At 47.7% G+C, this 11,877-nt stretch overlaps 1 protein-coding gene across 1 annotated transcript; it reads right to left on the minus strand.

The window, feature by feature from the left end:
* Nucleotides 1–2,058: 2,058 nt before the first annotated feature.
* LOC4816741 (lipase 3) lies at nt 2,059–11,559 on the minus strand. Its single transcript, XM_001356015.4, has 5 exons — nt 10,573–11,559; nt 4,898–5,075; nt 4,464–4,825; nt 4,233–4,391; nt 2,059–3,109 (listed from the first exon to the last, which is right to left on the minus strand). Exons 1-5 carry the CDS (start codon nt 10,807–10,809, stop codon nt 2,447–2,449), a joined length of 1,599 nt encoding a protein of 532 aa, XP_001356051.2. The 5' UTR covers nt 10,810–11,559; the 3' UTR covers nt 2,059–2,446.
* Nucleotides 11,560–11,877: the final 318 nt, after the last annotated feature.

An 11,877-nucleotide genomic window follows, 5' to 3' on the forward strand; every position in this document is an offset into this window, starting at 1 on the left:
AATGTAAGAAGTCTTTTGTCAAGGTACTCGACTTTTAGATACCTATTACCTATATGCCGCGATCCAAAAGAAGAGATATAGAATGCAAGACACATTGATACTTGGATACTTTGTTTAGTAATTTAATTATAGCTACAATATTCACGAGAGACCCTTGTTGGGTATTGTTTCATTGATTTGTCCAGAGTTAATACCTACTAATTGTTTAAATCTAGGCCTACAAGTGTGGATACCACAGATTGCTCTTGGAAAACTAGGTGTTGGTTTTAGCTATTAAACCCATACAACTATAATAATCCCCTTCGCCCTCAGATTACTGGGTGTAATGACAGCTAACAGATGGTGTACAAAAGACAGAGAAGTGGAGAGAGCGAAAGAGAGGTATATGTGTAGTTAGGAGGACTAAGTCAAAGTTAGTTAAAAGCAAAGTGCAAACATGTGGGCTTCCTAGCTTGGTGGCATGCAACTGCTCCCCAATTGCCAGGCTCTAAGCGGTGGAACTTTCATTAAAGTTGAATTTGTGTCAGTTGTGCGCCTGCAACTGCGGCTGCATCGTGTGGATGCTTGTGGGATCGGCGACAAGGATAAGCGAGCAAGGACAACCTGCCATATAGAAGATGCTGGTGGAATGTCCTTTAAAGATTGTCGGAATATCTCTGCGAGAGTTCATGATTCTCCTATGGCTTCTCTACGGTTCAGTCGGGGGATAAAAAAGGCAACACAGGGCTCAATTTCGATTGAAGAGCGGAAACAATTTTAGTCCACAGGAGCAGTTGTCGGACCAGAGTGCACCCTGAGGTAATATCACCTGAAAGTCGAAACTTGGCTGCAGGCATTGGCCGCTGTCATTCCCGCCTCCCAAACAGACATTGCTTCCTGTTTGTGTTTTGTTGTTTACTCAGCAACAGTACGACCTGCAATTTGGCTTACTGTTGGTCCTCCTCAGAGATGGAGACTACGATTCCCTCCCCTCCCTCCTTCGGTTCTCCTGTCACCAGTCGCAAGACGCCAGGCAACGACAAATGAAGGCAATTCATTGGGCTCGCGGCTTAAACTTGTCGCTGAAAGTGCACAACTGCGGTTCTGTGCGGGGGTAGAGAGGGGACCAGGGAGAGTTCCGGATCCTGCTCCGGCTCGGTCCGTGCTCACCTCCTGCTGCGGATAAAGTTTTCCGCGTTTGCCGTCGAAAGGAGTTGCGTTTTAAGTTGCAATTAAGCGTCAGCGCTGTTTGCTTCGACTCTTCTTCCAGACCCGCTCCACTCTGCTTCCACCTGCCGAGACCACGAGAGTCCAATGAATTCATTGTGGTTTCATCCAGGTCTGCCTTACGAAAATATACTATCTGCCTGGAGTACAGCTAATGAATACTGATAATGAATGGCTACAGAATACGGAGAAGCAGTACTTCGGTGCGGCAAAGTTTATTGAAGAAAGACGCATATCGATGGTATATCTTTGGACTGGGAGAACTTTCGTGTTGATCAATAATGTGTGTCGGGAATGTTCCTTTAAAACTTCTCAAACTCTCAGGAAACTCTTATCGGTGCCTTAAGATCTACATTTGGAATACAGTAGACAACTATGTATATTACCTTTTGACATTTTTATTTGGCAGCTGAAAAGTGTGCTTCACGTTTTTGTTGCTCAGCTCAAAAGTGTCAACCACTCTGTTTCCGACTCCCGATATGCATTTTAAGAGAGATCTTTTGTTTTAAAATATTCTAGAAGCTTAAGTATACTGTGTGTAGGAAATATGAAATAAACCCTGGCATCAGCCCACTTTTTCGATTCAACCCTCAACTGACTGTTTTCAGAATCGGTAGCATGGATGCGGTATAACTAATCACTTACGGGATTCGTATAACAGAACTAAACTCGTAATATTCATATTAATTACTAAAAGTAGTTCCGAAGAGTTCAAATAATCCCACAAAAAACCCAAAAGCCAAGCAATAATTAGATCTACAGATCTACGGCAGTAGCAATGGAGTAATTCTTATTCCCATTGTTCAGCCAGCGGTACAGTGCCCCGAGTATTTACACAATAAAACTCTCAGATTCTCTTAAAATACTTTTTATTATTTAACATAAACATACGTTTCGGATTACTCATAAATTTGTACACATAAATTAAAGAATTAAGGGTCGCAAAGAAAATGGGTCGCACAATTGCGATGAAAATGAACCTGGCCGCAAATTGTGGATAAACATTTTCAGCATTCGAGTCGGTGCTTGGCGGAGGGGTGTAGTGATTCGGGTTTCGTTTATTGGATGATTGGAGTGGGGTGGAATGAAGTAGCGCCTAGACTGGGCGTGCCTGAGTGGATGGATCGGGGTCCCTGCGGCCGGGGACCGAGAAGGTGCGATTGATTGCAGCGTAAATTGTTAAAATGTCATCACAGTCATATAAAATTGGAGCGAGTGAGAGCGTTGCTGGCCGTCAGAGTCACGCGTATAGTTCCGATGTGGTGCTGGTGGATCCGACCTGCAGCTCGTCCCCCGCGGATGTGGTCGTGTCCGGAGCAGTTGTGGTGGTGGCTGTGGCTGGGGCTGCTGTCGTCGGTGCGGTGGCCGCTACGCTCGCGATCAGTTCCATGCCGAGGCCGTGGGGGAGGTGGACGTTGGGTGGAAGCTGCGACATCTGCAACTGGATTTGGTTCTGCAGCTGCTGCCGCTGCAGCTGCATGGCCAAGAAGCTGGCCAGATTGGCCGTCAGCTTTGCCTTGTGGTTCTCGACCCGCCGGATGTTCCTCACTAGCCGATTGTAGACCAGGGGCTTCACGTCGATGGCCCACAAGAAGTCCAGGTGGTTGAAGCGCTCCATGGGCACCAGGTACTTGTCGATCACGTTGGGCAGCTCCCTGGCCAGGCGGTCCACCCCTGTGGTGGACACCAGCAGGTCGTTCACCGAGTAGTACAGGGCCACTGGAACCTTCACCCTCGAAAGGTCGTAGTCCGGCGGCGTGATCCGGTTGTACTCCAACTGGTTCCGCAGGTAGCCCCGGTCGAACTTGCGGAAGTGCCCGGACTTCATCAGCTGGCCAAAGTGCTCCAGCTGCTTGATGGAGGCGCCCGAGGGCGTGTGGCTCAGCATCACGGGTAGCATGGTCTGCGGGAGTAGATGGAGAAAGAAGGGGGCGATGCAGTTTCAAATTCCACAAAACAGTGTCCAACCCCATTCAACATTCAGAATCGACCCCACACACCTGTCCCCAACACAATGCTACACGGCCTAGACCATGTTAGCCATGGCAGTACAGGCGGTTGCGATGGGATGTGTTCTCGGTTCATGTTGGGCCAGAGAATCGCGCCTAATTTGCATGCATTGTCGCTTGTTGTCGGGTCTCCAGCTTCCAGAGTGCCGGTTAATTATGCCAATTGCCAGCAACGCCAGCGAAAACAACAACGCCCCCTCTGGCGGGGTTTTGGGCGGGGGCGGGAACTGTCATAATAGATAATGACACCCCTTCAATGGCATATTCCAGGTCAGGGAAACCCGCCCATATTCACCCCCACATAATGCTCGAATGATGTTCAATTTCAGCCCCACACACCCTGCCCTCTGTGGCGCATAATTTCAAATCTGCGGGCGTTTAACTTGCGGTCGATTAACGGCCAAGTTTTGGCGGGGAGTGAGGTATATTTAATGCAAACATCGTGGCCGCACGGGGGATTAAGATAGTGGCATGTACTAGGTTCGACCTAAGCGTAAATGCATTCAGCAGTTGTTGTTTTTGTCTATTTTGCGTTTGCTTTAAATGAAATGGAAACACAATAAAGGAAATCGTGTTACAGTTCAAATTAGATGGAGCAAGATCTACAAATAGTGCCACAAGACATGGAAATATAAGGTAATGGCTGTGAACTGGATTGTTAGTGAACAAGTAAATGACTATGTAGTCTGTTACTAAGCTTGTATTTGCTCTTCACCCTCGAATGAGATGTCTTCTGAACACTCACCCAGATCCTCCACTAACAATGCTCATGAGCCATGAGCCGCGCCCCACACCGAAGCCCACTCAAACTATCAAAATCGACCGACAATCGAACTGGGGCGAGTTAATTAAGTGCCAACTTAATGAAGACAATCCCCGGATTGCCAGCGGTCGTCCAATCCGGGACCAAATCGATGCCTCTCATCGCCGCGTGGGGAGTCCCGTGAAAATGTTGCGGACACACAGCAGGAAACCTGATGATTCCCGGCTCCCTCCGTCGCCGACCCAGGCACTCACTTTGTTCAGCTGCTCCGAGTTGTAGCCGGCCACCAGAAATAGGATATTGGAGCAGACGTCCTGCGTCATGGCATTGTCGTGGCAAACAACCTGGCTGTGGTCCACCAGGAATTTTGTGTTGGGCATGAACTCCGTGATGCGCAGCATTCGTGTGGCGGCCTGGCCGAAAACAGAAGAGTAAGCGAGGAGAAATGGAAATTGCGAACGAACCGGCGAGCGATGCGCACTTACTGTTAGAAAGTCCAGAAACAGAACGAGGGTCCGGAAGAGGGGACTCTTCATGTCGTGGATGTAGGCGATGGGGGCCAGGGCGTGCATCGAGGTGATTTTCTGCGTGTACGAGGGTTGTTCCGAGCAGAGCACCCAGAAGATGGCCGTGCCCTGGGAGTGGCCGACGTAGTGCAGCTGCTCGTAGCCCGTCTTGCTGAGGATGTAGTCGATGTTCGCCGGCAGATCGTACTTTCCCATCTCGTGGAAGGTGAAGTCCCAGAACTCCTGGTAGTCGCTGTTAAGGCTGGTGTGGTTCTTCGAGTAGCGGTTGCCTCGTGAGTTGCCCATCCAGACGTCGTAGCCCAAGTCGGAGAGCATGTAACCTGGATGGGAGGAACAATTAGTTATTCCAAATGGGATATATAATGAGCATCTTAGGATCTTAGTTCACTCACCCAATCCCGACTTGGGACCCATCAGTACCCACGTAGCCGAAGTGTCTAGTATGCCGTGCATCAGCAGCACTGGCTGGGCGCCTTTCTTTGGGATGCGGTGCATTTCCAGGATATAGCCGTCCTTCGTTACCACGGTGTGTGTCTCCGATGGATAGCCATATTTGCGTATTAATTTGGGCTGACCGGAGAGAAAAAACGAGATGGAAAGGTGTTAGAAGTGCAAATCATGGCAGTGTGAAATTGAGTTGCCCCAGTCCAGGTTTTTGCACCTGCCCTTTCCGCTGGCTGTCCCTCTTTCTCCTTTTCCTCTCTGCAGCTCCCATTTGCATAGCTTGGTGGGAAGCAGTCACCTGTTCGAGTCCAGAGCTCCGAGCCCCGAGCACCAGCATCGGCGTGGTATCCGTCTGGCCCTAACCACAGTCATTTTCAGCTAATGAATTTTAATTTGCGGCATCAACAAGTTAATAAAGTCCCAGCCAGGGGTGCGACTGAGAGGCTGGCAAGGTGCAGACGGGCCGTGGCTGAACCGCTGGGAAGTTCCGCAGTGCAGAGTTGATTGAAATATCTTAGTCTCTTGCTTTCAGGGGTTCCAGCAACCTGGCAAAATGGTTTGGATATGTATGGCCTCAACTATTTCAATTGTCAGCTATGACGGAGCTGCCCGAGCCATATAGAATTTCTTTATTGATGGCGATCTTGGGGGGATCTGATGCGAAGCAAAGTCACACCAGCTAGGGGCTGTCCGTCTCCTCGGGTCACTCTATAAGTACCGCTCCATAGCTCAACCTAGTCACGTATCACGCATACGCACTGTATGACAGCATATTTTTCTTCCTGCTCGCGTAGATTTATAGATGTTCGAGAAAGCCGTGATATTTTTGATAAGTTCGGCTCTTTGGGAGGTTGCTTATGTAAGTGGCGCGGGTAGTAGGTGGCCGAGAGAAAAACTTATAACACAATTGTTAAAATTAAGCCGTAAACACGCGATTACACAAATGTACAAAGAAACAAAAACAATTGAATGAAAACCGAAATACTGGAAAGAGACTCTCTGGGAGCTGCCTGGAATTTTAATTAACCTTGGCAGCGAATGACCAGCAGCAACAGCGGCAGCAGCAACAACAAAATAATACTCGTATAAGCAATGCAATTGGCCAACTGACTTGCCGGCTGGTTGGACAACACGAGGAAGTGGTACCCAAAGTAAGCCAGTGAAATACTTTTCCTACTCTTTCGGTTTTGTTTTGGTTCGAGTGGATTTTGGCAAATGTTTAGGCATAAATTAGGCTTCTTTTGTTTCTTTTTCGGCAGTTTCCTTGGCTCTGGTCTTATATAACTTCTTTGTTCGAATAGGAGCTCAAAAAGAATGAGCGCGCGAACGAGGTGCGAAGAAGCGGCCGCAGAAAGCGGCTTGGACAAGCCCCAAAAAATTGCAACAGCTGTTGGGGCTGTCGCTGCTATCGCTGTGGCCCGGTGAGGTTTTGTTTTTCTTGGCTTGACACACTTTGCGCAGCAGCTGGCAAATATTGGAGAGCCCAAGAGCCGGGGAAGCGTTGCACAGATGCGCAAAGTGCAGCAAAATGCCACCACCAGGGGTCTCACCGGGCTGTCAGTGTTGGGAAACCGCGAAAAGTTTGGAAACCTCTGCGGTAATGGAACGTTAAGCAATGCCTTTATCACTTCTCAGGGAATTGCCTTTATAGTTTTCTTTATATTTTAAGCACTGCAATTAGCAGAAATCAAATTGATTGCGGCCTAGAAATGGTCCAATTTAGCCAAGGCTCAACGGTGGTCGGAACGCACACACTCGCAGGCTTTTCAGTGCTTTTGTGAACAAAAACAGGCGTTGGTATGGGTGCCGGCCACTGTTGTACGAGTGTACGTGAGCGGCAGCGCAGCAGCCGAGCACTCGATATAGGGCTGGGGTACATATTTGCTCTAGGAATTCGATTATTCGAATGTTTGATGATCAACGAGTCGATAAAAAACTTAAGTCCACTCAGAAATATCGTATTTAAATAGTTTGTACAACACACTGATAAAACAAAACAAAGAGAAGACGAACAAATACCCACCGCCATTGCTCAAATATGGAAATGTTTGTTTTAACGCCAATTTAAACATAAGGCAAACACAGCACAACACAACACACAGTACTCGTAAATAAATCAAGCAAATTGCAAGGCAAAAACGGGCTCGTAAAGGTTGGAAAACCATAATTAAATACCAAATACCAAACCCCAGAGAAATAGAGAGATAGGCATACTCGTACGTCGGACCCTGCGGTCTGCGACTTGGACCAATGTGAAAATAAAAATGAATTGCGGCTGTCAGTTGATTTTCGGTCTCGCTTCTCATTTTGCCGTCTGACCGCAATACGAGTATGTTTTTCGTACGGTGTGTGCTTACTGTTTCACTAACTGAACTTTTTCGTTTGGCTCACAGCCACAGAAACTTCATTAGCACCTACGCCGTGCGGCACAGCACCGACTCGGATCCCGATTACCATAATGCTCATCATGACCTACTAATTTTGTGTTTGGCTGCCGATGGTTTGTGTCCACGCTAATTGGCAATGGAGCTTGTGTGAGTATCCACAGTGAGCATTGCCTATATGCCACAAGATCAGTTCTGGGAACACCGGGTGTCAGTTTTTTACGTCCAATTTGTTTGAAGCTTCCAATTTATTGGGCGTCTTATGTGGATCTATAACCTTCGTCGTACCGAAGGCGTTTTATCAATTCTGACAAAGAATTACGTATAGAGTCTTGAACATATTTATATTTGAAAGGTAGGATGTTCATAGGTGCTAAATGTGTTGATGAATCTTCTGTCATTTCTATCGAAACGCTCTTCGGAGCTCATCTTTCCCCAATAATCAGTCCGAGACCTCCACTTGCAGTCGACTGCTGTACTTACACAAGGTTGCACTTAGCCGACATGTACTGTATGTGTCGTGTTGCATGGGCCTTTGGGCGTGGATTTGCTCGAGGGTTTTTTTTTCCGCTGTGTATCTTTCGTTTAAAATATCGATGCAAATTTTAAGTGTCAACGTCTGCTTTTCTGGCTTTTTTTAGTGGCTTTACGGCGTGCCTTTGATTCATTTGCATAAAACACTTTTGCTCGTCGAACTTGAGGGCGCTTGTCAGCGCCTTCGATTCCGGGGGAGGCCAGACCAGAGCCAGAAACCACTTTTGCTTTCGTTGGATGGATGGGTGGATGGATTTCGGAGTCCATCTCTTGTCTTGTCTTGGATTGTCTTGTGCACATCGCTCATTTTGTAACTGACCTTGATATTGACTTCTCTCTGGTTGTCTTTTAACACTGTCATTATGAGAGTGGGTTCGAAGCGTCTCGATGGCCAACCAGTTTTCCCCTCCAATTTGGTGTCAAGTCTTTTGCTGGATCTTTTATGTACCTCCGACTCTCTTGTCTCAAAGATGTATTTCTGATTGGCGTTGGCCGCTCGTTGACTTCGTTTTGCCGCCTGACATCATTTTAATGACATCGAAATATAGGAGGTTAATCACATTTGAACTTTTCCTTCAAGATGCCGATCAGTTGGAGCCCTGCCTTATGGCATATGCAAATCTGTGGAATCGTCGCATTCTAGCAACAAAAAACAAAGCATTATGCAACAAAAGAAGAACTGATTGATTTCGATTTGCAAATGATAGTTTGAACTTCGCTCTTTATCTGCATTGTCGAATAGATCACCAAGTCATTAGCCCACTGTCTCATTTGTTTGGCTTTTGTTTGTGCCCGAAACTTTGCTGATGGATGTAAATGCTCACTAAAGAAGGGTTTAAGCCCCTTCTGTATATTTTTTCGATGGGAGTTACCCATCAATACCTTCGCTTTGAAATCAGCCTAAACGACATCGAATGGCAGGCCCTTGGCCTGTCGGGCCGAGACAGAAAAACAACGCGGAAACCTTTATATTCAAATTAAGGCAAAACGAAAATGTTTTCCTTTGCCAAAACAAAGGAGGAAAAGCCAGATCCATGCCGAGCCAAATGACAAACCATTTCCTGATTATGGCCAGCCCAGAGTCTTTCTTCGGTGACATCTGGGGGAAGCCAGCGGCGGAGACTGCTAACCCATATTTCAAAGTCAGTCAGGCGGCAAAGGCTTGGACGTGGAGGTGGACGTGAACGTGGACGTGGACCTGGACGTGGACAGGTTAGCCTAATTGCAGGCTGATGATTGTGTAGCGTTGACAATTTCAATTTGTTACTGCGGGCCATGAAAGGTGTCTCCCGCCATACACAATGTGAACCTGGCCATCTCCCTCGCCATCGCCCTCGCCCAGCGATTATGCAATTGGCAACGTGCAGAAATTGCCCCTCGGCAAAAGCCCCCGTGCTTTATTCGAACTCCGACGACATTACAGTGCAGACACGCGCCCGTGGACGCGTTTATAAGCCCAGCAATGACTTTGCATAAGATCCATTTGGCCGTATCCGAGGTTCGGGTGTACTGACAGTTCGGTGACAATAGTTTTGGGTCTGCATAACAACAACGAACCACAAATCACAAATCACCAATCACGTAGATCCCATAAAATCGTTACGTTATCATTTTTCTGCACACACCCGTACGGAGTGAATACACTTGCTAATAATACTCGGACGAGTACGGTTCCCGCGGCTTTGGTTTATTGGCTCTATTCATTTTCGCCTATCTGTTTGTTGACCCCACCCTAAAGACGCCTAAAGACCAGCTATTGGGTAATCTTCGTCGTTGTTTGCCCTCTGATATTTGGCTGGCAAAATCGCCCGGCACTTGCAACTGTGAGAGTTTCTCAAGTGATTTCTGTGCTCATCGGACTCCAGTTTTCTTCGAATGCAAATCGTTTAACCTTGGGAAATGTCGAGGAGCTGGGGAGCCCCCAAGAAGATCGCTGCTAGCCGGCCCCCAGGCTTTCATGTGAACGAAGACTGAATGAAAATGTGATCTAATTGTGGAGCACGTGAATGAGCTCAAGGTCAGTGCGGCCACCAGTTGCTCATTGAATCTAGCTCACTAGCACTCAATGGACTTGGAGGTTACATTTCAGTTTTGTAACTACATATTCCCATACGTGAGCGAAAATTCAATCACAAAATCGATTATCCCAGCCCTAATATCACCATCTATGTAAATACAAAAGAACTTAATGACCTATTTCCGCCTGTAAATAACATCCTAATTGCTTCCAATTCCTGGCGAAACAGGCCTGTAAGCTACGTACATCAGCTCCATAAAAGTTCATCACAGTTCACGGTATTACCTCTCCCTTTGCTGCACTGGAACTGCAGCGGATCATGTGAGTAGACCATTTTAGGGGGGCCGTGGCCGTGGCCCTTTGTCGGACCCCTCCGCGCTTCACGTGCGTGTGAGTGTGGAAAGTCAACGAACCCCGAGAACGAAAACTTTCTTTCGACGGGGGGCAGTGTAAATTTATTTGACATAGAAAAATTGTCCAGCCAAAATAAATAAAAGCAAGTAAAAGCAACGAACGATGAAATGCCGAAGAAAAAAAAACAACGAAAGACGAAAACAATAGCCAAAGAAAACCAGACCAAAAACAAATGTCAATGGTGGAGAGGAGGTGCGTGATGGAAGTCGGCCGAAGAGGCCTACGAAAATTATGGACTGTGGGATATGGATACGGATTGTTCCCGCTTACTTACCGTTATGAGGGATGCGTCCTCGAGCACGTCGGACTTGAGGTTCCTGCCCCCGCCGGCCAGGTTCGCGTTGCTCGAGAGCAGCACCGAGTTGAGGAGGTTCTTGAAGCTCAGCGAGCTGTAGCTGAAGGGCGAGAGGAGGGTGAAGGCACCGGCCCTACCGCAGACCTGCAGAGCCACTAGGCAGTGCAAGAGCAGGGCCACCAGCAGGCGGCCGCAAGCAAAGTCGCTTGCCCGCATTGCAGAGACGGAGGGGATCCAGTGGCACTCGCAGATCGAAGATGCAAAAAGCACTCACTCTCACAGTCACAGTCACAGTCAACAGGCAACGCACACTCGCGCTCAGGCACTCAGATACTCAGACACGAAATGGGGCAAATTAGCTAATGCTGCACCGGGGCTTGCACCTAAGCGTAACGGTTACGTCGCGACTATCGCTGGCTCTCTCCCGCTTTCGACACAGATCGACTTGGTGGCAGTTACGTGTTTGTGTCTGGCCACTGGGGTCTTAGTCTGGTTATCCTTTTGGCTGATCCAATCCCGGGCAATTTCGCACTAAAGCACAGTATTCACTGCTGATTATTGGGTATTCCGGAGCCGGGTGGGTCTCACTATTGAACGTCTTATGGAGTATTGTTTATCAGTTGAACGGAGCTTGCCCACCAAATGGGAGTTGCTTGCACTTGTTTCAACTACACTTTCTGTCTAATTTCGCTCTGAATAACTGATAACTAATTTGGTTTCTTTGACACACCACGAAATATAAAGAGCCGCCAGCTGAAGCTATTCATCCGTCTTCGCCTGGGGCATGAGGAGCAAAATAAAACACGATACGATACGACGATAGGCGGTACGCGATACGCGTTGAATGCAGGGACCAGACTCAACAAAAACTTACGGCGAGCGCTGTAGGTGCGTTCACGACGATCATTTGCTTGCTTTTGCCGTGCCAGGTCTCTCTCCCGTTGCCCACATCGCCTTTTCAATTTTTTAAAATACCCGACGCTGCATCTGTTGCTTCGTCGGCTCTCACGTAGCTGGAATCAACTGAAGTTCGGCCTTACCTCATTTTAGCCCACCTTGCATGCCGGCGAACTTGTTTGAGCGGCACCACCGACTGTGGATTGCATTTACTTGTGGAAGGTAAATATTTGTATTACATGTTGATATATTGATATGCATATACTCGTAGTACTTGTCTTGTAAGTTTATAGCACTAGGCAGGAGGGTAGAAAAGTAGTAAGCCTGATAGAAATAGTGTGGATCGAGGGACTGACTGGGCGAGTTCTATGGCCAGAGACATTTGCC

The sequence above is a fragment of the Drosophila pseudoobscura genome, chromosome 4 (genome assembly GCF_009870125.1).
Source record: "Drosophila pseudoobscura strain MV-25-SWS-2005 chromosome 4, UCI_Dpse_MV25, whole genome shotgun sequence".
NCBI lineage: Eukaryota > Metazoa > Arthropoda > Insecta > Diptera > Drosophilidae > Drosophila > Drosophila pseudoobscura.

Excerpts from the sequence above, each read along its gene's own strand:
- LOC4816741 (XM_001356015.4), bottom strand. The coding sequence starts at position 10,809 with ATGCGGGCAAGCGACTTTGCTTGCGGCCGCCTGCTGGTGGCCCTGCTC. Across the intron at positions 5,076-10,572 it reads AGGACGCATCCCTCATAACG|CCCAAATTAATACGCAAATA; the intron begins GTAAGTAAGCGG and ends CTCTCCGGTCAG. Across the intron at positions 4,826-4,897 it reads GGGTCCCAAGTCGGGATTGG|GTTACATGCTCTCCGACTTG; the intron begins GTGAGTGAACTA and ends CCTCCCATCCAG.